The 27,999-nt window shown below is 41.2% G+C and overlaps 2 protein-coding genes across 2 annotated transcripts; both read left to right on the top strand.

Moving 5' to 3' along the window:
* Positions 1-1,711: 1,711 nt before the first annotated feature.
* On the top strand, positions 1,712-22,884 carry si:ch73-40i7.2 (FYN-binding protein 1). The gene is made up of 16 exons (XM_064952808.1): positions 1,712-1,822; positions 3,552-4,185; positions 10,503-10,599; positions 10,747-10,856; positions 11,094-11,131; positions 11,257-11,294; positions 11,562-11,697; positions 12,518-12,680; positions 15,967-16,138; positions 16,249-16,268; positions 16,411-16,471; positions 16,822-16,885; positions 17,060-17,216; positions 17,387-17,420; positions 21,288-21,328; positions 22,597-22,884. Exons 1-16 carry the CDS (start codon positions 1,820-1,822, stop codon positions 22,638-22,640), a joined length of 1,812 nt encoding a protein of 603 aa, XP_064808880.1. The 5' UTR covers positions 1,712-1,819; the 3' UTR covers positions 22,641-22,884.
* Positions 22,885-23,093: 209 nt separating this feature from the next.
* Positions 23,094-26,052, top strand: pex11g (peroxisomal biogenesis factor 11 gamma). Its single transcript, XM_064952349.1, has 5 exons — positions 23,094-23,430; positions 23,573-23,764; positions 24,208-24,386; positions 24,735-24,797; positions 25,044-26,052. Exons 1-5 carry the CDS (start codon positions 23,368-23,370, stop codon positions 25,264-25,266), a joined length of 720 nt encoding a protein of 239 aa, XP_064808421.1. The 5' UTR covers positions 23,094-23,367; the 3' UTR covers positions 25,267-26,052.
* The last annotated feature ends 1,947 nt before the right edge of the window (positions 26,053-27,999 follow it).

The raw sequence follows: 27,999 nt of genomic DNA, 5'->3' as shown, positions 1-27,999 counted from the left end.
AACACTCTACTCAACAAACTGGATGCAGTCTATCACAGTGCCATCCGTTTTGTCACCAAAGCCCCATACACTTCCCACCATTTCGACCTGTACACTCTCGTTAGTTGGCCCTCGCTTCATACTTGTTGCCAAACCCACTGGCTACAGGTTATCTACAAGTCTCTGCTAGGTAAAGCCCCGCCTTATCTCAGCTCACTGGTCACCATAGCAGCACCCACTCGTAGCACGCGCTCCAGCAGGTATATCTCACTGGTCACCCCCAAAGCCAATTCCTCCTTTGGTCGTCTTTCCTTCCAGTTCTCTGGTGCCCATGACTGGAACGAATTGCAAACATCTCTGAAGCTGGAGACTCACGTCTCCCTCACTAGCTTTAAGCAACAGCTGTCAGAGCAGCTTACAGATCACTGCAGCTGTACATAGCCCATCTGTGAACAGCCCATCTATCTACCTACCTCATCCCCATACTGGTATTTATTATTTTATTTTGCTCCTTTGCACCCCAGTATCTCTACCTGCACATTCATCTTCTGCCGATCTACCATTCCAGTGTTTAATTGCTATATTGTAATTTCTTGGCCACCATGGCCTATTTATTTCCTTAACTTAACTCATTTGCACTCACTGTATACAGTGGGGCAAAAAAGTATTTAGTCAGCCACCAATTGTGCAAGTTCTCCCACTTAAAAAGATGAGAGGCCTGTAATTTTCATCATAGGTACACTTCAACTATGACAGACAAAACGAGGGAAAAAAATCCAGAAAATCACATTGTAGGATTTTTTTATTTATTTACATGATGAAAATTACAGGCCTCTCTCATCTTTTTAAGTGGGAGAACTTGCACAATTGATGGCTGACTGAATACTTTTTTGCCCCACTGTATAGACTTTTTGTTTTCTTTTGTTCTACTGTATTATTGACTGTATGTTTTGTTTATTCCATGTGTAACTCTGTGTTGTATGTGTCGAATTGCTACGCTTTATCTTGGCCAGGTCGCAGTTGCAAATGAGAACTTGTTCTCAACTAGCCTACCTGGTTAAATAAAAATAAATATACTGTACACAAACCATTATAGTGTGAATCTGTTTCTAGGGTACGGTTTTACATTGCTTTTTGATCATGTTGTACATTTGTGAATTTCAGCTCAACGGCAATTCTATTTGTAGGTTATTCAGTAGTCTTTACAACTTTTTGTGAATAAGCTTATTAGCTGAATAAGTAAGCTGTATGAAAATGACATTAAAGTACTTTCGTTTTGGAGGGATCTCATAACCGAACTTGTTCACAATTCTGAGAATGCCCATGAATGTCAGACAAATCTGAATTTTATACTTTCTCCATTCATGTAAACAAGGTAAAGTGGTTGTTTATGTTCCAGAAAGTGAAATCCATGCATGTTGTGGATCTCATAATGATGGGTGCTCATAAATCATGTTTGTCAGATTTTTTTATCAAGTAATGAAGGTGAAATACAGTTATGAGTATCTCACCTCCAATTTTGATTAAATGGTATGAGGCCTACTAATGGAACAGAAGCTTCGTAAATGGTAATCAAATCGAAAGACAGTTTTTTTTTAAATAAATGACTGTTTCACATGCATTTCATAATAAAAATCCATAGCCTATAAGTAACCTTCAGATATAAATGAACTCTTACAGTAGCCGTTTGTCACCCGCCCCACCTATTTCCTGATTTAGCATTGGAGATATCCATTGTGTAACAAACGGAACATTGTCGCGCAGCATCCTTGAATGACACAGTTCAACATGGATCACTTCATTTTCATCTACATTTAAGTTAAACTCCAAACGGACAAAGATGGTAAAGTATCACTTAAATATTGTTGAAACGACACAGGAAAAACATGCAAACGATGAATATTAAACAGCATATATATATATAGAAATTAGGCTATAACAACTTTGTAGCCCGTGTTCTATCTAACAGGTCGCGTTTCTTATTTGAGGTCGCATTTTTTGCGCTTCTACAAATACATGCGTGAAATGAAATGTCAATGACTCGAGCATCTATAAACCATATGTTCAACCCCAATCTTTTTTGGTTGAAGAGTGACTTTCACATCTACTCTTATGAGACCCAATAATCACTTGTTATTAGACTGGACATGATTGATTTCACTGTTCTCCAATTCAACAAAATGTTAATACATTTTTGTTTAGATTCAACGAAAATGTACAAACTTAAATGCTGAAGATGTGAAAATAATTAGCCTAGATTTAAGTACCTAAAAACGAAATATTGTCTTGAATAATGTTATTTCAAGGGACTAGTTTGAATTGATCATCAGGATATAGTCTGGAAATAATATTTTCAGTTTGTAAATGTCTCAATTAAGTTGAACATTTAAACATTGCACTCGAGCTATTTGATTGGTTGTTATTTCTCTGTGTAAGAAGTGGTGATTCAGTCAGGGAATTATTGATCACTGTTATAACCAGTTAATTATTAACACTCAGCATACCACACACAATGGATCCACACACTTTCTCTCCTATTAGATTAGATATTTGTTTCATCTGTGTTTTGTTATTTGGTATCACATTTTCCTTTAGCCTTCATACACCTATGCCATAAACAAACTATATGTTAATAACTCATGTGAACTCTTTGACAATTTTGGAAAGTTCTGGAGTCAATGATCATGTTAAAGGGCATGCAGTTCTGTTTTGAGTAAGCAAGTGCTTGAGAACAATGCTAGATAGACTCCATCTGTTGTGGTCCACAGACAGGTCTTTCTTATTTCCTCTGTGTGTCACAAGAAAAATATCTCTAGCAAAGCATGCACCTCATTGGCCCATTTAAGACTGCTACTGCATTTTCTATGGCAACCATTGCAGAGTGATACAGAGGTGAATAGGTGTGTGGTTGTAGTTACTTCCTGTTTCTCTTCATTGTTTTATTCTTTTAACTCTTTATTCAGCAAAGACCTTTACTCTTGAAGTAATAATTTTTGAGTGTGGGTTTTTCTAAACTTTTCAGAGAAGTAGCATTGATCATAAAAGTGCACTGTCTGTGACAATCTGACCTAATTGATTACTGTGCCATGACCTCTATCTCAGAACATCTTCCCTTACTGGCTCTTTGGTAGTTTCACTTGCATGTGACATTTGGTTTGGTTGCACCTAACATGTCAAATGTGCCTCAGAGAACACTATTCACACATCTATTGAAATATCTCTCTGTGTCTCAAAGAAAATAATAGCTTTCAGTTTTATCAGCTTTCTCTGACACTAGCACATTCAGAAAGACTTGTACCTGTATTTTCACTCTGGTGCTTGAGAGAGACTTTATATTGGTCAGAGCAAGTAATTTATTGAGCCTATAGTGTCATTTAGTGGTAGTAATGATGCTAGGATCAGGAACCGCTAGTGATTTGACGTGTGTATTCCCTCATTTGAATGATGCCTCAGTATTGGTGTGTGAAGAAAGAGAAATGTGTGTGTGGGGGTGGTTGCACTTGTTTTTGCTATTTTGCTAACTTCCTGCTTACAAACTGAGCCACATTCTCACCTTGCTGTATCTGTGTTAGGGGGAGAATGTGGATGTTCGTGCGTTGAGGGCCAGGTTCCATGCCAAGGCTGACATGGCAGGTAGCCAAGATAGTACTTCTCCAAAATCTCCACTGCCAGGATTTGGTAGAGGAGGCCCGTTGTTGGCAGATGCCGGTGTTACAGCAAATGGAGGGGTCCGACATAAACTGATGCCTACGGTTCCCACACCACCACTTTCTGGATCAAGCTCCACACCCGACCTTCAGAGACTACCACCACGACCTGTATGGGCTGAACTGGAGGGCATATCCACCATCCCCAAGCCTCATGGTGTCTTCCCCCGCCCTCCACCATCACACCGCCCCCATGGAGCCACCAAGGAGCCGCCCCGACCTCTACCCCCACCCTCAGACACTGACAGGCTAGGGAAGGTGAGGGTCACAGGAGAGCGCCTGCAGAATATGATGCTAACGCACAAGGGAGTACCCACCGCCCCTTCCAAGCCAGCGCCCCCCTCCCTACCCAGCCAGAGGAGTCTGACGGAGGTAACCCCCCTGAGAAGGACCCTGCCCTCTGAGGGCTCCAGACCCATAAAGCCCAGACGACCCCCCACGTCAACCTGCAGGCCCATCAGAGAAACACCAGGGCACCACACCTTGCAGGGCGCCCAGGGTTAAGGAAGACTGAAGGTAAGCAGCTTGGGCCTAGATCAGATCAAGCGGTCACCGGCGATAGCCGACACCCGCATAGCTGGTGTTTTGGCGGTGTCGGAGGTGTAACTTAGTTTGGCTAACACCTACAGTGCCTTCAGAAAGTATTCACACCCTTTTGCTTTTTACAGGCTTCTTTTTAAATTGATTGTGATCTACACGCAATAACCCATAATGTCAAAGTGGAATCTTGTTTGAAGAACATTTGAGATTATACTGAACAAAAATATATATGCTGCATGTAAAGTGTTGGTCCTATGTTTAATAAGCTGAAATAAAATATCCCAGAAATGTTCCATATGTACAAAAGGCTTATTTCTCTCAAATCTAGTGCACAAATGTGTTCACATCCCTGTTAGTGAGCATTTCTCCTCTGCCAAGATAATCCATCCACCACTCACAGGTGTGGCATATCAAGAAGCTGATTAAACAACATGATCATTACAGTCTCACCAGGGTAGACCTTACTGCAGTTCAGCATTGTAACCGATTTCAGCAGGTAAATGCTCACCTTCGCTGGAGAAGTGTGCTCTTCACGGATGAATCCCGTTTTCAATTGTATGGCGTCTTGTGGGCGAGCGGTTTTCTGATTTCAACATTGTAAAAAGAATGGTGGGGGTGGGGTTATGGTATGGGCAGTAGCGATGCGCGGGTTGACTTATAACCCGTAGTCCCCATGGTTACATCCACGGGGCGCATGGGTTTAGGGGTCATTGAATATTGGCTGAAGGGGTGGGTGGCGGGCTGGTTGAATAAATAGAAACAATACCTTTTAGAAAAATCAAGAAATGTATCATTATTGTGCAATTTATATAGGCTACATTGAGGTTTGTCGTTCATTATTTTAGGGTATTAGTGTATAACATGCTGACCACACTGGTTGCGTCGTGCCAACGAGCAACTTCATTGCCAGGCTCTAAAATAGAAGTTGATTCTATTTGTGGCACGGAATGCGCTGCAAGCCCTGTCTCTCCAATCTCCTCATTGGCTTTTAGAAGCATATACCCACGTGCCATCTCCTCATTGGTTATACCCACGTGGGCGATTGAAAGATGAACTGAGGTCAGTTATGGTAATACACCTTATTATGAAAGTTAGTTGCCAATCGCCATATAAAATCCAAAGAAGGAAAAAGCCTGGGAGGAGGAGGAGAGAGAACTAGAAACAATTCGGTTGAGCGTTGAATGTGTGGATTAATTGTCGGAGTAGAGGACCTTGTGCATTTCAGGTAAAATAACAACTCAATGTTTACATCCCAGGACAAATTAGCTAGCAACAGCAAGCTAGCTAAAATGCCTTAAATGTTTAATGCTTTCGAGCTGTCCCCAAATTAATATAATTGGTTAAGAGTTTGTTTTGATATTTCAACCTGTGTGTCCTGATCTTTGGTGTGGGGGGACAAAATCAATTTGAGCACAATGACACACATGTATTCAGGCACACGTTTGGTTTGGGCATGGTGTAAATCGAAACTTTAGGGCTTAACGGTACACTCGCCAAATAGCATACTCAGCCAATCGACAAATAATGTTTTTGGGAACAGGCAGAAAAAGTTAAGGGAGATTTTTTTTTAAAGGACATTGTCAAAGTTTAATGCAATAAGACAAAAGCTGCGAAAGGAGAGTTTAAAATAAAGTGTAGGGAGGGCCAGAGAAGTAATGTTTGGATAATATTTTGTGAAGTTGCAAAAGAGGATGATAGCAGTGCCGGTGTTGTGCCGAAAATCTCCCCCCTGCCAGAATCCCTCCCCCGTCTAATTTCCTTAATTTTGTGGCTGGAGTTAAATACTTTCTGTGACACACATCAGTCAAATACTTTCTACAGAACAAACTTCATGTCAGGATAGGCAACCAAAATTAATAATTAATGTATGTGTGTTATATTAAACATAGAGGAGGGAGTAAAATGCTGGTAAGCAATAAACATTTCAAAACAATTATGGCTGAATTATTATCCTTACACTTTCAAAAATACTAGTCGAATAAGAACTGAGAGTGATGACGAATTTTGGCAAAGAGATTTATCTAAAGACAAATACAAAATTCAGTAGCGGATTTAGGTACGGGCGACATGGGCAGCCGCCCCCGGTGCCCCCGGGTGTGGACGGGCGCGGACGCGGACGTTGGCCCAGGGCGCCGTACAAGTTAGAACCGCCACATACACTTGAAACAAATATACAAACCGAAAACTGCAGACAAAAATGCTTTCTGTTACTAAGGTCAGTGAAATGTAGCCTAAACTGACAACGGAGTGAAGAGCAGAAATCTCAACTCGCAAGCAAGTCGCAGCAATGAAGAACGCGAAGGGGGGGGGGGGATTCTGGCAGGGAGGAGATTTTCGGCACAACACCTGTTATGTTATGTGTGATGATTGTGAGACACTATACACATTCGACAGTCACAAGACGAGACTTCAACATTTGTGGACTATTTAATTGGCCTATGGCATGTCAAGGGAACTGTAGCCTACTGTTTAGATTGGTTAAATTGAAACTGAATAACCTCTCACATATCCTTAATAATAACTCCTGCAGAATTAAGCATTTCTTGCAGTAAAACGATACACCAAAAGTAGGCGAAATTTGGACTTGGGAACAGGAGTGAAGAAATATGATTTATTTATTTCTGCATCTTGAGAGAATGCAATGCTTAATTAGATACCATCTGTAGAGGTGCTCTCTTAATCATAAAAGCATCTTTAAAGCTGATAGTATTTTAACCACATAAAATATGCATTGAAGATGAACTGAAATCTTATCAGATGGGTCACTTGCACTTTTTTTTCGCTTTCCCCCCCTTACAACCAGTCAAACTGATATAATTTAGACATTTTGCACAGGAAATATTTCCGTTTTTTTTGCGTTACTGTATTTTCTCCCCAGTCCCTAAACGTCTTTGCTCCATGAAAGATGACAGAAAACTTTACTGACGTCAACTTTATTGAAGCATTCATTCTATTGATCTATGATATTATTCTGTTGAGCAAAGGTTTATTTAGTCTTCTAGGACGACATATATATGTTTCTTATTTAACTAGGCAAGTCAGTTAAGCAGAAACATATTTCAATCAGGCAAAAAAAAATCCTGCACCTCCTGTCAAAGAATTGTTCTGCTGTCTTTGACTAGCACATTGCGCATTTTTTCTATATTTGCAGGTTAGGGTTGGGTGCAAGCCTCAGATTTTCACTTTATCAGCGGTTGCAGATGGGTTATTAGCAATTGCTGTGCTACGGACATCGAATGCAATTGCATTTTATCAATTGCAATTTGAATGCACAGAGACACCGTGAAGAGATCCTGAGGCCCATTGTCATGCCATTCATCTGCAGCAATCATCTCATGTTTCAGCATGATAATCCACAGCCCCATGTCGCAAATACCTGTACACAATTTACAAGCATTTCGCTACACTCGCAATAATATCTGCTAACCATGTGTATGTGACCAATAAAATTTGATTTGATTTCACAATTCCTCGTAGCTTAAAATGTCCCAGTTTTTCCATGGCCTGCCTACTCACTAGATATGTCACCTGTTGAGCATGTTTGGGATGCTCTGGATCGACTTGCACAACAGTGTGTTCCAGTTGCTGCCAATATCCAGCAACTTCGCATAGCCATTGAAGAGGAGTGGTACAACATTCCACAATCAACAGCCTGATCAATTCTATGTGAAGGAGATGTGTCGCACTGCATGAGGCAAATGGTGGTCACACCAGATACTAACTGGTTTTCTAATCCACGCCCCTAAGGTGTCTGTGACCAACAGTTGCATATCTGTATTCCCAGTCAAGTGAAATCCATAGATTAGGGCCTAATGAATGTATTTCAATTGACTGATTCCCTTATATGAACTGTAACTGAGTAAAATCTTTGAAATTGTTGCATGTTGCATTTATATTTTTGTTCAGTGTAATAAAAAATAAAAAGCTAAAATGTCTTAAGTCAATAAGTGTTCAACCCCATTGTTATGGCAAGCCTAAACAAGTTCAGGAGTAAAAATGTGCTTAACAAATCACATTGTAAACTGCATGGACTCTGTTCAATAATAGTGGTTAACATTATTTTTGAATGACTACCTCATCGAGTAATTTCAAGCACACATTCAACCACAAAGATCCGGGAGGTTTTTCGATGCCTCACAAAGAAAGGAACCAATTGGTAGATGTGTAATAAAAAATATCCCTTTGAGCATGGTGAAGTTATTATTTAGGCTTTGGGTGGTGTATCAATACACCCAGTCACAACAAAGATACAGACAATTTAGTTTTGTTACTCCACAATACTAACCTAAATGATAGAGTGAAAAGAAGGAAGCCTGTAACAGAATAAAAATATTCCAAAACATGCATCCTGCTTGCAGCAAGTCGCTTAAATAATGCTGCAAAAAATGTAGCAAAGAAATTACATTTTGTCCTGAATACAAAGCGATATGTCACCAAATCAAACACAACACAACAGTGAGTACCACGCTTAATATTTTCAAGCATGGCAGTGGCTGCATCATGTTATGGGTATGCTTTTCATCTGCAAGGACTTTTTTTAAAGAAAAATAATTTTGGGATAAAAATAAATGGAATAGAGCTAAGCACAGGCAAAATCCAACAGACACTGTGAGACAAATTCACCTTTCAGCAGGACAATAACCTAAAACACAAGGCCAAATCTACACTGGAGTTGCTTACCAAGATGACATTGAATGTTCCGGAGTGGCTTAGCTACAGTTTTGACTTAAATCGGTTTGAAAATCTATGGCAAGACTTAAAAAATACTTTCTAACAAGGATCAACAACTTACTTGACAGCTTGAAGACTTTTTATAATAATAATGGGCGAACATTGTACAATCCAGGTGTGCAAAACTCCTAGAGACTTACCCAGAAACACTCACAGCTGTAATCGCTGCCACAGGTGATTCTAACATGATAAGTATTCTAACTCAGGGGGTTGAATACTTATCTAATAAAGATACAGTATATTGGTGTTTTATTTTCCAAAAACATTTTCTTTAAATGTTAGAATTTTTCTTCCACTTTGACATTACATAGTATTTTGTGTGGATCGTTGACAAAAAAAATGTAATTACATCCATTTAAATCCCACTTTGTAACGCAACAAAATGTGGGAAAAAGTCAAGGGTTGTGAATACTTTCTGAACGCACTGTAACTCTCTTTCTCTCGACCAGTCTGGTATGACTCTGATGTTGTTGGCACAATGTGTCGATAAGGAAAGGAGGGGCTGTGTTGGGTTTCCTCTGTCTATCTCAATCAAACACCCAAAAGCACAGCCACACACACCTCAAACCCACAGGGAAAAAGCGTATTTGAGAGAACAAATTAAACCCGTTGCACAATTTCTGAGCGAATATTGCATTAGCAAACAGCCTCCTTTCCAGACCAATGTGGTCACAGCTCTCCCTGCGCTGTGAGTCACCTGGGTTGCGTCAACCAGGCGAGGTGTAACTGCTTTAGAGCTGTCGAATCACAGCGTCTGCTCGTGTGGCCCGTGTCACAAAGCCACACCTTTCCTAATCGCATTAGAACTAGAAAGTGTAGGTTATATAGAAATAATGACACCCAAATTGAAAATCTTTAAACTAAATAATAAGGATTTCTATCAGCCTAATCGAGGAGTAATTACAACTCCTATTCCACTGTTCGAACTTGTAAACAAGGCTGCATGGGATTTCTCTTAATGCGACTTCATGCAGCCAATGGCAATTTCCTCTTTAGGTATAATGCCGGGAGCCGCTTGTGGATTTGACAGCTCTAATGCAGTTCCACCTCTGACACCGCCAAAACAACCATTATGCGGGTGTCGGCTAGTGTGGGTCTGACCTTAATCTAGGCCTTTCCTTTGAAAAAGCCCCCCTTCCGTACAAGTGTAAAATGGAAAACTGACTGTTTTGAATACATTTATACTATGTGTGGTCTTAATCCTGGATGATGGTTGGTGAAGACCGCATTTACTGTAAGCACCATAATGACTCAAGAAAGGTATCTGTTCACTTGCAACCTGTATAATATATAATTGTATAATATGCAGTGTGCTTTATCTAGTTACTAGTTAAAACCTCAACACGTCTCTCTCTAAAAAGTATTTTTGAATGACCTACTGTATACATGCGGAACAGTATCTTCTGTAAGAAATGAATGATCAAAAGAAATTCTCAGACTGCTGCTGCTGGTGCAGAGCATTGCCCTTCAATATATATGTTAATATTGAATTAGTTGGTGAAGACCTACTGTAGACGTACAGTGCAGGTTGTTTCTTTTCCTCAGGTGGCAGCAGTAAGTCTCTTCCAGGGATAGTCAGTCTGTCTGGCCCCTCAAGACTCCCAACCAAGCCCAGCAGCCTACCACGGCAGTGTACCCCTGTGTGAGTGTGCTCACTTGAAATGTCAAGTGTTGAGTGATAGTATGAACACAAATTGTAATTACTCTGTAGGCAACTGGATTTACAGGAACAAAAAAGCCACATTTTTCACTTAAGTATTTTTCCCTCTGATTCCTGTTGTTTTGTTAGACATTCTGAGGATGACCAGGGGGAATATGATGACATAGGCCTAGGCCTAGATGTAAAACCACCTCCCCCACCCCCAAACCCAAAACACCCAGGGAGCTGGGACAAGAGTGGTATGTCTGAAAATAACTACTATATTACCATGAACACATGCAAGAGATTCACTAGCTATTGTGAATTTAGGACTGAATCATGATGACTCTTAAATCGTGAATGTATGATTTATGTGAAAGCTTGAATTATATACACAAATAGTTTCTCAATCCATCATCCCATAATGTATGTATTTTACATGTTCATTGCTTGTTCATGCATGACATGAATTATATTTTCTGCTATTTCACCTACAGACTCCTGGAATGAAAATAGTTCTTCACAAATAGATAAGGTGAAAGAATACATGTTTACCATCAGTGACCATCAATGCAGAACACTGCTTTTGAATTATTTCTGAAATACTGTTCTTGATACACATGCTTTTCATGACATTTATGTTCTTATTCCTGGCTGCAGGGGAGCGATGAAAGTGAGGTCTATGATATGATTGATAAGTAAGTATAGTATTGAAATACAACTTTGATCCCCTGCCTACATAGAGTACGTGGTATCTTGGGTTTATGCTTGTCTTACAAGTAGACAACTCAATGTCTGGCACGGCATACTTTAAACAGCCAATATCACAAGGCTAATAATAATAAAAAAGACTTGGATACTCACATATCTGTTAAAATGTGTTTATATTGGCGTAATAGCTGTCCACTTCAAATAATCACTGACCCGTTAATTTATTTTGCCATCTCTGTCTTTTGCCATCTCAGAGGCAACCAAGAGGAGGTGAAAACCACAAGTTCTGATAAGAATAAACAGAAAGAGTTGAGCCGGCAGAAAGAGCAGGAGAGGAGAGAACAAAAGGAAATACTGGAAAGGGAAAACAAATACAGAAAGAAATTCAAGGTGATTTGCCACATTTCCATGCGCTAACAAATCCATAAATCCCCCCAAACAGTAATGTTTGTCATAACACACTTGCTACATTTGATACCAAGGTTTTGGATATGGTGCTGCAGCCTGGTCTCAGAGCATTTCTCATTATTCTGTATGTAAATCCAAGACACTCCATTTAGTATGATATGTTATGTTTCGTATGGTATGTATTTATATGTGGATGTCTATCACCCATTTCGTATGATATGTTGCAAATTACAATTCATATATGTTACAAATTTGCAAAATGTACATTATATTACGAATTTGCAAAATGTATGATATGTTCTAGCTAGGTGGCAAACGTTAGCTAGCTGGCTAACGTTAGCTAGGCTAGGGGTTAAGGTGAAGGTTAGGGTTAAGTTTAGAAGTTAGGTTAAAGGTTTAAGGTTAGGGTTAGGGGAAGGGTTAGCTAAAAGGGTTAAGGTTAGTGTTAGGGTTAGCTAACATGCTAAGTAAATGCAAAGCTAAAAAGTAGTAAGTAGTTAAAAAGTTGCTAATTAACTAAAATGCCTTAATTAGCCATCTGTCTTATGTAACCATACCAAACGTAACATATCATACTAATTTAAGTGTCCCGGATTTACGTTTACTATGCTACGTCTGAGACCAGGTTGGGAATTCTGGAACACACCTGTAATACATCTCTGTGAGCCTTTTACATATGGTGTTTTGCCAAGTATAGATGTACAGTAATGTAATCTCACATGCAGAACATAAATCTCATTAATCTCTGCAGTCTAAAAACACCACTTTACAACCCTCTGTGTTTATTTGTACCCTTCCACAGCTGGGGACTGGGGACATAGAGGTCCTTCACATGGCCAGGGTTCGACATGACTGGCAGGGGGGCAAGCAGGATCTAACTGTTCGGCAGGGAGACAGTGTGGAGATCTTACGGGTTGAGAACAATCCTGGGGGCATGTGGCTAGCCCGCACACAGACTGGCACCTGTAAGTAAACCACTGTTAAGTTCTATAGAACTAAGGGACGGTTCTACATTTAATGGGGTGAGGTGGCTGGTCCAAAATAGGGGGGGGGGTTGTCTATCTTATTTTTTTGATTTGTGGAGGGTTGTGTGATTTTTAAAAATGGGCACAGGGAGCGTATTTTTTTGCTTGTTACCTAGGTGTCTGGTTAGACTGTAAATTCTCCTTTCAGACTCACATTAAGCATCTCCAATCTAAAATGAAATCTAGAATCGGCTTCCTATTTCACAAAAAGCATCATTCACTCATGCTGCCAAACATACCCTCGTAAAACTGACTATCCTACCGATCCTTGACTTCGGCGATGTCATTTACAAAATAGCCTCCAACACTGTACTCAGCAAATTGGATGTAGTCTATCACAGTGCCATCCGTTTTGTTACCAAAGCCCCATATACAACCCACCACTGCGACCTGTATGCTCTCGTTGGCTGGCCCTCACTACATATCCATCGCCAAACCCACTGGCTCCAGGTCATCTATAAGTCTTTGCTACGTAAAGCACTGCCTTATCTCAGCTCACTGGTCACCATAGCAACTCCCACCCGTAGCACACGCTCCAGCAAGGTATATTTCACTAGTCATCCCGAAAGCCAACACCTCTTTGGCCGCCTTTCCTTCCAGTTCTCTGCTGCCAATGACTGGAAAAAATTGCAAAAGTCACTGAAGCTGGAGCTCACTAACTTTAAGCATCAGCTGTCAGAGCAGTTTACCGATTACTGCACCTGTACACAGCCCATCTGTAAATAGCCCACCCAACTACCTCATCTTCATGTTGTTATTTTTTTGCTCTTCTGCACCCCAGTACCTCTACTTGCACATCATATAGCCACATTTCCTCATCTGCTTGAATGCGCCCCCCTTATTAAGGTGTTTTGGTACTTTCCTTAAGCACTACGCTTTTCTGCGCGCCTAGTATACAGTCAACTCTATCTTGCCCATCTATACATAGTGACGATAGTGGTAGGTGGATAATTTGCACAGATTGGTAATAGGTTAACTAGCAATCATACTTCACATAAAATCATTCAAATCTGCACACATTTTCCATATAAATCTACAAGAACATAGAGGAATAGCTGATAGCTTTTTGATCTGCGTGTCTCCTATCGTATTGATCTTGTTTAGACTACAAATTTAATTGACTGTATAAACGGATTCCCTCTTCACATTTGTCAAAATAGTGAAAACTAAAATAGTGATTCTTTTAATTCATATCAATTGATTATTTTTAACAATAATTTTTCACTAACCGAATGCTGTGCTTCGCCATTGTAGTAGTTGGGGGTTTGGTTAAATCGCAGTTAATCAAATCATGGGAATAATCATTTGTGAATCACAAACAGTAAAAGGAAACAATTCAGCTGTAGTCTTCCTTTCGAATTGTGTCACTGTAAAACTAATTTCGTAGATGCTTTAAGTTGATCTGGACGTTCAACTTTTATTTTATTCTATATATACAGTTGAAGTAGGAAGTTAACCTACATTTAGGTTGGAGTCATTAAAAGTTGTTTTTCAACTGCTCCACACATTTCTTGTTCACAAACTATAGTTTGGCAAGTCGGTTAGGACATCTACTTTGTGCATGACAATTTTTCCAACAATTGTTTACAGACAGATTATTTCACTTATAATTCACTGTATCACAATTCCAGTAGGTCAGAAGTTAACATACACTAAGTTAACTGTGCCCTTAAACAACTTGGAAAATGTCCAAACACCTGAAGGTACCACATTCATCTGTACAAACAATAGTACACAAGAATAAACACCATGGGACAATGCAGCCGTCATACTGCTCAGGAAGGAGACGCGTTCTGTCTCCTAGAGATGAACGTACTTTTGTGCGAAAGTGCAAATCAATCCCAGACCAAGGGACCATGTGCAGATGCTGGAGGAAACGGGTACTAAAGTATCTATGTCCACAGTAAAACAAGTCCTATATCGTCATAACCTGAATGGCCGCTCAGCAAGGAAGAAGCCACTGCTCCAAAACTGTCATAAAAAAAGCCAGACTACGGTTTGCAACTGCACATGGAGACAAAGATTGTACTTTTTGGAGAAAGGTCATCTGGTGTGATGAAACAAAAATAGAACTGTTTGGCCATAATGACCATCATTACGTTTGGAGGAAAAAGGGGGAGGCTTGCAAGCCGAAGAACACCATCCCGACCGTGAAGCACAGGGGTGGTAGCATCATGTTGTGGGAGTGCTTTGTTGCAGGAGGGACTGGTGCCCTTCACAAAATAGATTGCATCATGAGGAAGAAAAATTATGTGGATATATTGAAGCAAAATCTCAAGACATCAGTCAGGAAGTTAAAGCTTGGTCGCAAATTGGTCTTCCAAATGGACAATGACCCCAAGCATACTTCCAAAGTTGTGGCAAAATGGCTTAAGGACAACAAAGTCAAGGTATTGGAATGGCCATCACACAGCCCTGACCTCAATCCCATTGAAAATATGTGGACAGAACTGAAAAAGTGTGTGTGAGCAAAGAGGCCTACAAACCTGACTCAGTTACACTAGCCCTGTCAGGAGGAATGGGCCAGAATTCACCCAACTTACTGTGGGAAGCTTGTGGAAGGCTACCTGAAACATTTGACCCAAGTTGAAAAATTTAAAGACAATGTTACCAAATACTAATTGGGTGTATGTTAACTTCTGACCCACTGGGAATGTGATGAAAGAAATAAAAGCTGAAATAACTCATCCTCTCTGCTATTATTCTGACATTTTACATTCTTAAAATAAAGTGGTGATCCTAACTGACCTAAGACAGGGATTTTTTTAACGAGGATTAAATGTCAGGAATTGTGAAAAACTGAGTTTAAATGTATTTGGCTAAGGTGTATGTAAACTTCCAACTTCAACTGTGTATATATATATTTTTTGCTGGCTCACCTCACTTATTCCTTATACAGTTAATGACATTTATATTGCCTTGGGGATGATACAATTAATCATTATTTTAGAGTTCATTTTATGAGGAGTGAGGCAGTGTATATATTTTTTTACAGTACAAGGGGAAAAAAACATTTACATTGGGGAGGGGGTACATTTTTTTTTTATGACACCTGGAGTTGGACAAGCCCCACCCCCCACTCCAGTAAATTTTGATCTGTCCCTAAACAATTCAATATGTGTTCCATATTTTATACTTGGTCCATATTTTCTTTGACAATGCTGAAAACCACACATTTCATGTACCTAAAGCTACCAAAAACCAGTAATGAAGTGTTACTTTGCAGATGGCTACATCATTAACACATGTGTGGATGTGGACTATGAGGAAGTGAAACGTAAACTCAAACTGTCCAGAGCACCTGACCCCTCACTGCCACCACCACCACCTCCACCTCCCGTCTCTTTTGAGGACAATGACATTTATTATGATGTCGACTCCTCACATAACATGAACAGGTAGCTCTCGCAAGCACAAATATACCATATTGCTTTAACTTTGTCGGTAATTGAAACAGTGTAACCTGAATGCAAGTGATTGATATGATTGATATGTTTCTCTCTTACAGCAGCATGACTCAAGAGGAGGGTAAGTGGAGCTGTGAATGACCGTTTTCCATTAAGTTGTTCATGTAGTATGCTTATGTTACTGTTTCTCTCTGTTTCTCTCTGTTTCTCTCTCTCTCTCTCTGTTTCTCTCTCTCTCTCTGTTTCTCTCTCTCTCTCTCAAGATGACTACGATGATGTGCAAGGAATAAACAATGACTTCCCCCTTCCACCTCCTGAAATAAGGTATTCCTCATATACAATGTCTTTGAATTCAATTATTATCATTTTTGTACCTTTCCGATACACAGGAGAGTAAGTCAAATGCCTTCCTCTGTCTGGGGTTTTTCATAGTGTGGTGTTGCTTTAATAGCTTGCCAACTTTGGCCTGTATGTTTACTTAAAAAATGAAAATCAAAGCTTGTATATGGTTTAACTTGTCTGTTGCATAGAGCATGTATTGCACTGTCTATAAATAAAGTAGTTGCTAATGGCTAACAAAAAGAAAGCATAAATAAGAAAGTTGGCTACTAAAAGAGGACAAAAACTACTTTTGTGATCAGACAAAAAAGGACATGTTTGTCTTTATGTTCCAGTCTACATCCAAAAATGAGCAAGAAACTGGAGAAAGATGAACAAGAGTTCAGAAAAAAATTTAAGGTAAATCTTAGCTTGCTCTTTTTGCATATCTGTTGAACTGTTAGTAAAAAAAAAGGCTTTTACCGCAATTCATGTGCACACATTACTCTGAAAGCACAATCACTAGTCGCCTAATAAAATGACATTACCAAGTCATATGAAAAAATAAACATCACTTTTATTTTGTTCTGTCAGTTTGAGGGACCGATTAAGGTGTTACACTGCATGATGGTTGACACAAGCATCAAGAAATCAGGAGGGAAGGATCTAGCTGTGGTTCAAGGAGAGATCCTGGAGATAATTCAACTCACCAGTGACAAGAAAGCCCTGTGTCGCAATGAGCAGGGGAAATGTATGTGAATACATCGCCCTCTTGTGAAAAGTTTCTGTAAAAGTCCGTTGTATATTTGATTAGGCTACAGCCTAATCAACTAAAGATTGCAGAAAATTCCCTGTTTTGATTACTTTTGTCAGCATGAGTGTCATTATTTTAATTGTTCATTAATTTTCATTCTCTCACAGATGGATATGTGCCCAGGGTTGTTCTTCTTCAGGCGTAGGTTTCTTGTATTTATTTTTATTTTATTTCACCTTTATTTAACCAGGTAGGCTAGTTGAGAACAAGTTCTCATTTGCAACTGCGACCTGGCCAAGATAAAGCATAGCAGTGTAAACAGACAACACAGAGTTACACATGGTGTAAACAATTAACAAGTCAATAACACAGTAGAAAAAAAGGGGAGTCTATATACATTGTGTGCAAAAGGCATGAGGAGGTAGGCGAATAATTACAATTTTGCAGATTAACACTGGAGTGATAAATTATCAGATGGTCATGTACAGGTAGAGATATTGGTGTGCAAAAGAGCAGAAAAGTAAATAAATAAAAACAGTATGGGGATGAGGTAGGTAAAAATGGGTGGGCTATGTACCGATAGACGATGTACAGCTGCAGCGATCGGTTAGCTGCTCAGATAGCAGATGTTTGAAGTTGGTGTGGGAGATAAAAGTCTCCAACTTCAGCGAATTTTGCAATTCGTTCCAGTCACAGGCAGCAGAGAACTGGAACGAAATGCGGCCTAATGAGGTGTTGGCTTTAGGGATGATCAGTGAGATACACCTGCTGGAGCGCGTGCTACGGATGGGTGTTGCCATCGTGAACAGTGAACTGAGATAATGCGGAGCTTTACCTAGCATGGACTTGTAGATGACCTGGAGCCAGTGGGTCTGGCGACGAATATGTAGCGAGGGCCAGCCGACTAGAGCATACAGGTCGCAGTGGTGGGTGGTATAAGGTGCTTTAGTGACAAAACGGATGGCACTGTGATAAACTGCATCCAGTTTACTGAGTAGAGTGTTGGAAGCAATTTTGTAGATGACATCGCCGAAGTCGAGGATCGGTAGGATAGTCAGTTTTACTAGGGTAAGTTCGGCGGCGTGAGTGAAGGAGGCTTTGTTGCGGAATAGAAAGCTGACTCTAGATTTGATTTTCGATTGGAGATGTTTGATATGAGTCTGGAAGGAGAGTTTACAGTTGAGCCAGACACCTAGGTACTTATAGATGTCCACATATTCAAGGTCGGAACCATACAGGGTGGTGATGCTGGTCAGGCTGGGTGAAGGCAGCGAACGGTTGAAAAGCATACATTTGGTTTTACTAGCGTTTGAGAGCAGTTGGAGGCCACGGAAGGAGTGTTGTATGGCATTGAAGCTCGTTTGGAGGTTAGATAGCACAGTGTCCAAGGACAGGCCGGAAGTATATAGAATGGTGTCGTCTGCGTAGAGGTGGATCAGGGAATTGCCCGCAGCAAGAGCAACATCATTCATATATACAGACAAAAGAGTCGGCCCGAGGATTGAACCCTGTGGCACCCCCATAGAGACTGCCAGAGGACCGGACAGCATGCCCTCCGATTTGACACACTGAACTCTGTCTGCAAAGTAGTTGGTGAACCAGGCAAGGCAGTCATCCGAAAAACCGAGGCTACTGAGTCTGCCGATAAGAATATGGTGATTGACAGAGTCGAAAGCCTTGGCCAGGTCGATGACGACGGCTGCACAGTACTGTCTTTTATCGATGGCGGTTATGATATCGTTTAGTACCTTGAGCGTGGCTGAGGTGCACCCGTGACCGGCTCGGAAACCAGATTGCACAGTGGAGAAGGTACGGTGGGATTCGAGATGTTCAGTGACCTGTTTGTTGACTTGGCTTTCGAAGACCTTAGATAGGCAGGGCAGGATGGATATAGGTCTGTAAACAGTTTGGGTCCAGGGTGTCTCCCCCTTTGAAGAGGGGGATGACTGCGGCAGCTTTCCAATCCTTGGGGATCTCAGACGATATGAAAGAGAGGTTGAACAGGCTGGTAATAGGGGTTGCGACAATGGCGGCGGATAGTTTCAGAAATAGAGGGTCCAGATTGTCAAGCCCAGCTGATTTGTACGGGTCCAGGTTTTGCAGCTCTTTCAGAACATCTGCTATCTGGATTGCTCTTGTTCTCCGTGGACTTCACAGTGTCCCAGAACCTTTTGGAGTTGGAGCTACAGGATGCAAATTTCTGCCTGAAGAAACTGGCCTTAGCTTTCCTGACTGACTGCGTGTATTGGTTCCTGACTTCCCTGAACAGTTGCATATCGCGGGGACTATTCGATGCTATTGCAGTCCACCTCAGGATGTTTTTGTGCTGGTCGAGGGCAGTCAGGTCTGGAGTCAACCAAGGGCTATATCTTTTCTTAGTTCTGCATTTTTTGAACGGAGCATGCTTATCTAAAATGGTGAGGAAGTTACTTTTAAAGAATGACCAGGCATCCTCAACTGACGGGATGAGGTCAATGTCCTTCCAGGATACCCGGGCCAGGTCGATTAGAAAGGCCTGCTCACAGAAGTGTTTTAGGGAGCGTTTGACAGTGATGAGGGGTGGTCGTTTGACTGCGGCTCCGTAGCGGATACAGGCAATGAGGCAGTGATCCCTGAGATCCTGGTTGAAGACAGCGGAGGTGTATTTGGAGGGCCAGTTGGTCAGGATGACGTCTATGAGGGTGCCCTTGTTTACAGATTTAGGGTTGTACCTGGTGGGTTCCTTGATGATTTGTGTGAGATTGAGGGCATCTCGCTTAGATTGTAGGACTGCCGGAGTGTTAAGCATATCCCAGTTTAGGTCACCTAACAGAACAAACTCTGAAGCTAGATGGGGGGCGATCAGTTCACAAATGGTGTCCAGGGCACAGCTGGGAGCTGAGGGGGGTCGGTAGCAGGCGGAAACAGTGAGAGACTTATTTCTGGAGAGAGTAATTTTCAAAATTAGTAGTTCGAACTGTTTGGGTATGGACCTGGAAAGTATGACATTACTTTGCAGGTTATTTCTGCAGTAGACTGCAACTCCTCCCCCTTTGGCAGTTCTATCTTGACGGAAAATGTTATAGTTGGGTATGGAAATCTCAGAATTTTTGGTGGCCTTCCTGAGCCAGGATTCAGACATGGCAAGAACATCAGGGTTAGCAGAGTGTGCTAAAGCAGTGAGTAAAACAAACTTAGGGAGGAGGCTTCTGATGTTGACATGCATAAAACCAAGGCTTTTTCGATCACAGAAGTCAACAAATGAGGGTGCCTGGGGACATGCAGGGCCTGGGTTTACCTCCACATCACCCGCGGAACAGAGGAGGAGTAGAATGAGGGTACGGCTAAAGGCTATAAAAACTGGTCGCCTAGAGCGTTGGGGACAGAGAATAAAAGGAGCAGATTTCTGGGCATGGTAGAATATATTCTGTGCATAATGCGCAGACAGGGGTATGGTGGGGTGCGGGTACAGCGGAGGTAAGCCCAGGCACTGGGTGATGATGAGAGAGGTTGTATCACTGGACATGCTGGTTGTAATGGGTGAGGTCACCGCATGTGTGGGTGGTGGGACAAAGAAGGTATCAGGGGTATGAAGAGTGGAACTAGGGGCTCCATTGTAAACTAAAACAATGATAACTAACCTGAACAACAGTATACAAGGCATATTGACATTTGAGAGAGACATACAGCGAGGCATACAGTAATCACAGGTGTTGAATTGGGAGAGCTAGCTAAAACAGTAGCTAAAACAGTAGGTGAGACAACAACAGCTAATCAGCTAGCACAACAACAGCAGGTAAAATGGCGTTGACTAGGCAGGGAGTGTCGGATTAACTACACACAGAGCCTGAGTGCGGCTGGGGCCGACAGATAAACATAAACAAGCAGAATGGAGTACCGTGATTAATGGACAGTCCAGCATGCATCAGCTATGTCGCCAAGTGATCAGATATATTTATTCAACACAATTATTGGTAGAATATCGATTCAGAATAGCCATAGTCTCTGTTAGTCACTGGTATCATAATTTACTGCTGACAACTGTGTCATAATGTTTTGGTTAATATGGTTTTCAATATTCCTTTTCAGGGAAGGGGAGGATATTTACGACGATGTTGATCATATTAACGGTAAGTTATTTTTAATTAATTATGCTTACTGTAAATACATTTATATTTAGACTCTGAAGTGATATTATGAATCTAGCTTTGGGACACAACATCAGGAGTCACAGACCCCAGATGAGCTCATGTAATATATACTGATCAAAAATATAAATGCAACATGTAAAATGTTGGTACCATGTTTCATGAGCTAAAATTAAAGATCCCAGAAATGTTCCATATGTACAAAAAGCTTATATCTCTCCAATTTTGTGCACAAATTTGTTTACATCTCTGCCTTTCTACGACAATAATGCATCCACATGACAGGTGTGGCATATCAAGAAGCTGACCAAACAGCAGGATCATTACACAGGTGCACCTTGTGCTGGGGTACAATAAAAGGTCACTCTAAAATGTGCAGTTGTGTCACACATCACAATGCCACAGATGTCTCAAGTTTTTAGGGATTGTGTATTTGGCATGCTGACTGCAGGAATATGCACCAGAGCTGTTGTCACAGAATTGAATGTTCATTTCTCTACCATAAGCCACCTTCAACGTCGTTTTAGAGAATTTGGCAGTATGTACAACCGGCCTCACAACCGCAGACCACGTGTAACCACGCAAGCCCAGGACCTTCACATCCGGCTTCTTCACTTGCAGGATCATCTGAGACCAGCCACCTGGACAGCTGATGCCCTTATGAAAACATATTGCAGTCAGAGTGTAGTATAACTGCAGCACATTGCAGTATAACTGTAGTTAGAGTGCAATATGACTGCAATATGCAGGAAAATACTGTGTCCAAAATAACACTGTTTTTTTAACTGCAGTAATTTTGCAGTGTAACTGCAGTATAACTTCAGTTCAACTGCAATTCAACTGCAGTGAACTGCAGTTATTCTGCAGTTACTGCATCCAAAATACCACAGTCAACTGCAGTTACTGCACCTTTACTGTAGTTTCAAAACTGCAATCTTTTTTTGTAAGGGTGAAACTGAGGAGAAATTCCGTCTGTAATAACGCCCTTTTGTGGGGAAACCTCATTCTGATTGGCTGGACCTGGCTCCCTAGTGGGTGGGCCTAAAGCACCCCTGCACAGTCATGTGAAATCCATAGATTATCGCCTAATTTATTTATTTCAATTGACTGATTTGCTGATATGAACTGTAACTCAGTAAAATCATTGAAATTGTTGCATGTTGCGTTTATAGTTTTGTTCAGTATATATGCAAAGTAGTAAAAGTACAAGTAGTTAACCCCTTTCTTGACCTCCTCTCTCCTCCTTACAGATATCTATGACAATGACAATGTCTATGATCACACCATCCACTGAAACCTTTTTCCTTTCCTGACCAACATGGATCACCAATCCTGGACTGACAATTTAATGCTTGTCTTCCAGGGAGACACACACGCACAGGGAGACACACAAACACACATGTCCTAAGAATTGAAACAATCATGGCATGACTGTTGTTTGCTCGAATTTGCTTGTAGGACTATTTAATACACTATGCTTTGTTCATGGCTGGGCTTCTTGAGATGAGTTTGAATAATAAATACTTTTTTGCCAGTTGTATTTTGTGTATTATTAATATTCTATTAGTGTACTCAAAACAATTATCCTCCCGAGAATTAGAAGAAGGATTTAAAAAGATGACACATTTATTGACATTCCCATGGAATTTATTATCAAAAGCTACCCACTTTTTCCGTTTTTTTCACAAGCGCATTGCATCTTTGAATATGTGATCTATTACTACTGCCTGCATGTTGTAAATATATCATTGAACACTTCCTGTTCAAAGTACAACACCATTTTTTCTGTGTCACAGATTGTAGAGGAAACCTGTTTTTGGTACTATTTCACACAATTTCGTGTGGATCTTCGAGCTGAAAAAGATGACATCTGTCACGTGCATTTACAGATCTTTGTTACTTTGACTCACAGTCATTGCTTTGACGTTGCAGTCAACACCGGCAGGATCAATTTGATTTCCATTCGAGTGAACAGAGCTGTGTACACCTGACTTGCAGACCGCTACTAGTGTGTTTACATAATGCAAAATTCATTGGAGTCGCTTGTGAATGTGCTTGAGTCGTACAGAGGAAGAGATAAAGTGGTAAGTGTCCCACCAAAACATTCAGCTATTTCATTTTAAATATGACAAATGTTGAGTCATTGCCCTATTTTAAATGAACATGCATACCACCACATTCTTCCTAATAGAATGGCCTTGTGTTATGTGGGATATTTGTGGGCAGATAAGGACACTGTGCTATGGGTCCCAGCTGGTTGGTGGGGTTCTGTCTGAGAAGCCAGGGCTGTCATCCGCACAGCTTGGAAAGAGCCTCCTACTGTTCTCTGCACAGCTAAGCCACTGTCGGACTGTACTTCGACTCTTCGATGACCTCTCCATGCTCACATATTCACAAAGCTATGGTCTTGGAGCCGGGGTGAGCAATGAGACTATAGCAGCGTTTCCCAATCTCGGTCCTCTGGACCCCTAGGGGTGCATGTTTTGGTTTTTGCCCTAACACTACACAGCTGATTCAAATGTACAAAGCTTGATGATTAGCTATGATGATTATTTGAATCAGCTGTGCAGTGCTAGGTCAAAAAACAAAATGTGCACACCTTGGGGGACTGAGTTTGGGAAACCCTGGTCTATTTCTATGACCAGAAATGCCCTGTATGAAACGTTTCTGAAATGACATAGCCAGCCATCATCTGTGACTCAAGACATGGCAATAGCCCCACTTCAATATCAAAGCATGTCAGTGTCAACACACAATTGAAACTAATTAAAGCCAGATTCCCGTAGTGAGAGATTGAGGGCCAGAGACTTAGAATAGAATTGACACTTTCTTTAGATTGACATGCATGTCCCTCTCTCCAGGAAGAAGATTCTGCACTGCGCTGGATGTCTGTGCTGAATAATATGGCTGACCAGTTGTATTACCCTTGTGAACATATAGCGTGGGCTGCCGATGCCAAGATCATCAGTGCTAAGTCTGACAAATGGTGGCTACTAAGCGGTATACTCTGGGGAATATCTCTGCTTTTAGGCGTTTTCAGGTAAGAATATTTCTCCACTGATGGTTTCATACTACATAACAAATCTGAGGCACTCTTCAATTAGTGAAAGTTACAATGCTGCTAGCCTATTTGGCATATGGCCAAAGTACTAAAAGTTGCTATTATCCTTGTTCCCAGGCTCAATTTCTACTGTAGAGAGTGGTTCAGTTTGGAGCTGGCTGGTGGATGAGATTACATTGGCATACTTACAGTACAGATTTTGGCATGGAGCTTTCCTTCGAATGTAGCCTATTGCTTTGGACAGGATTTGAAACACTCAGTGATAGTGGGAGGCATGTAGAATGGCTATAAGCAGGTGTTCTTCACCATACACACTTCTCATTCTAGGTCTATGAGGGTTGTCATGCTGCTGCGGAAGAAGTTAAGGAAGTCAACACGAGGCGACAGTAGGTAAGTCGGGTCAAAACTGAATCAGTTTACTTGTGTTGTCTCTGTGTGTGTGTGTGTGTGTGTGTGTGTGTGTGTGTCAATGACTGTGTTCCATTGCGTAAAATATATTGATGGAATCTTGACGTTCCCAATGCGTATTCATCACATCAATTGGGAGGACATTTCAGGTAAGGATACTAGATACATGTGTTGCTAAACCAATGAGTGTATATAAACGTATCTTGGGTTTGATTTGTCTCTCTCCAGTGACGGAACTGTTGCCAGCAGGTCTCAGCTCCGGAGGCAGGTGCAAGGGGAGGTCCTCAGTATTCTCAGCAGCATGGCAGATCTGAGTAATGCCATTCATTGGATGCCCCCTGGTTTCCTCTGGGCAGGACGCTTTCCAAATTGGCTAGTTGGACTTATGGGCACCACGTCATCCCTGATTGGCTTGATCCAGATGGGTGCCAGTCAAGCAGTCAGTGCCTAGTCTAATTGCTTTGACAAATCTTTTCTTTTTTTGACTAACACATTTGATAACCCAATCAGCATTTGTTGAAAAATCTACTGAAATTTGGGGAACATTCAACATCAAACCCTGTTCTGGATGACATCGTTGTGCCCAGTGTTGGTAATTAATGGTTTGTTTCTCTTTTCTTGACGAAGCTCCACAACCAGATGCAACAGTTGACTATTGTCTGTTTTTAAACCAACTGTTCAGCGGTGTTGAACATAGCCCAGGCATATTTTAAGTTGACTTGTTACTAGTAGGAATACAGTAAAGCATGGGAAGCTCTGTCCGCCTGTGCTTGAGTTGAGTCATGTTCAGCTGGCCTACTGTTTCTCCTAGCTAGGCACTCCAATTATTTGTTATGACTCTCAGTATTTCTCACATAAACCCATGGAATGTGAAGTGAAAAAATATAGAATATCTATTAGATTTTAATTAAATTAATGAACCTTTTTAACCTATTCTTTTCAGAATTCTGAATGTTAGATATGAACAATATTGCTGTAACATTAATTGTTTGGCATTTTGGCACCAATCAATTTTTTTTGTAAAATATAATCCTAACTTTTTCTCAGAGTAGCAATTGCCATTTCAGTATGGTTTTATGAACATTACCAATCAAACAACGTCAACACAACATTTGTGGCTACTATTTCAACCACAGAAACAGGCTCGACAATGAAAATATCAGCTGCTGTGAACAGTGATGAATTGTAATTTTTGTTCATAATTTTCCTAGAATAAAATAGACAGTTAAATTACATAATGTACCTGTTTTTATTATATATATATAAATCACATACAGTGCATTCGGGAAAGTATTCAGACCCCTGGACTTTTTCCACATTTTGTTATGTTACAGCCTTATTCTTAAATGTATTACATTGTCCCCTCCCTCCCTCAATCTACACATAATACCACATAATGACAAAGTACATTTCTTAAAAAAAAAAATGAAATTACATTTACGTGAGTATTCAGACCCTTTACTCAGTACTTTGTTGAAGCACGTTTGGCAGCGATTCCAGGTTTGAGTCTACTTGGGTATGACGCTACAAGCTTGGTAACACCTGTATTTGGGGAGTTTCTCCCATTCCTCTGCAGATCCTCAAACTCTGTCAGATTGGAAGGGGAACGTTGCTACACAGCTATTTTCAGGTCTCTCTGGAGATGTTAGATAGGGTTCAAGTCAGAGCTCAGGCTGGGCCACTCAAGAACATTCAGAGACTTGTCCCGAAGCCACTCCTGTGTTGTCTTGGCTGTGTGCTTAGGGTCGTTATCCTGTTGGAAGGTGAACTTTCGCCCCAGTCTGATGTCCTGAGTGCTCTGGAGCAGGTTTTCATCAAGGATCTCTCTGTATTTTGCTCTGTTCACCTTTCCCTTGATCCTCTGCCCTATCCCATCTGGACAAGAGGAATACCTATGTAAGAATGCCGTTTATTGACTATAGCTCAACATTCAATATCATAGTACCCTCCAAGCTCATCATTAAGCTTGAGGCCCTGGGCCTGACAGACTACAGGGAGGAGGTGAGTGTGGTGCCTGGAAAACAACCTCTCACTCAACAAAACTCAACAAAACAAAGGAGATGATTGTGGACTTCAGGAAACAGCAGAGATCCCCCCCCCCCTCCAATCGATGGACCGCAGTAAAGAAGCATCACTGACAAACTGAAATGGACCACCCGCACATACAGTGTTGTGAAGAAGGCGCAATAGAGCCTCCTCAACCTCATGAGGCTAAAGAAATTTGGCTTGTCACAGGAAGGCCAAAAAGTTCAAGGGCATGAACCACCCGAGCCACTGCCTGTTCACCCCACTATTGACCAGAAGGCGAGGTCAATACAGGTGCATCAAAACTGGAACCGAGAGACTGAAAAAAAGCTTTTCTCAAGGCCATCAGACTGTTAAACCGCCATCACTAGCACATTAGAGGAAGCTGCCTATAGGCATAGACGAGAAATCACTGGTCACTTTAATAATGTTTTACATATCTGGCATTTCTCATATGTATACTGTTTTTCTATACTATTCTGTATCTTAGTCCGTTCCGCTCGTCCATATGTATATCATCTTAATTAATTTCTACTTAGATTTGTGTGTATTGGGTATATGTTGTGTAATTTGTTAGATATTACTGCACTGTCGGAGCTAAAGCACAAGCATTTCGCTACACCCGCAATAACATCTGCTAATTAAGCGCATGTGGCCTATAAAATTTGATTTGATAAACATCCCTACAGCATTATGCTGCCGCCACCACAATGCTTCACCGTAGGGATGGTGCCAGGTTTCCTCCAGATGTGACGTTAGTCATTCAGGCCAAAGAGGTCAATCTTGGTTTCATCAGACCAGAGAATCGGGTTTCTTATGGTTGGAGAGGCTTTAAGGTACCTTTTGGCAAACTCAAAGCGGGCAGTGGCTTCCATCTGGCCACTCTACCATAAAGGTCTGATTGGTGGAGTGCTGCAGAGATGGTTGTCCTTCTGGAAGGTTATCCTATGTCCACAGAGGAACTCTAGAGCTCTGTCAGTGACCATCACTTCCCTGACCAAGGCCCTTCTCCCCCGATTTCTCAGTTTGGCCAGGTGGCCAGCTTTAGGAAGAGTCTTGGTGGTTCCAAAGTTCTTCCATTTAAAAATGATGGAGGCCACTGTGTTCTTAGGGACCTTAAATGCTGCAGACATTTTTTGGAACCCTTCCCCAGATCTGT

Source organism: Oncorhynchus masou, chromosome 31 (genome assembly GCF_036934945.1).
Source record: "Oncorhynchus masou masou isolate Uvic2021 chromosome 31, UVic_Omas_1.1, whole genome shotgun sequence".
Classification (NCBI taxonomy): domain Eukaryota; kingdom Metazoa; phylum Chordata; class Actinopteri; order Salmoniformes; family Salmonidae; genus Oncorhynchus; species Oncorhynchus masou.
This window is presented reverse-complemented; position numbering and strand designations above follow the sequence as displayed.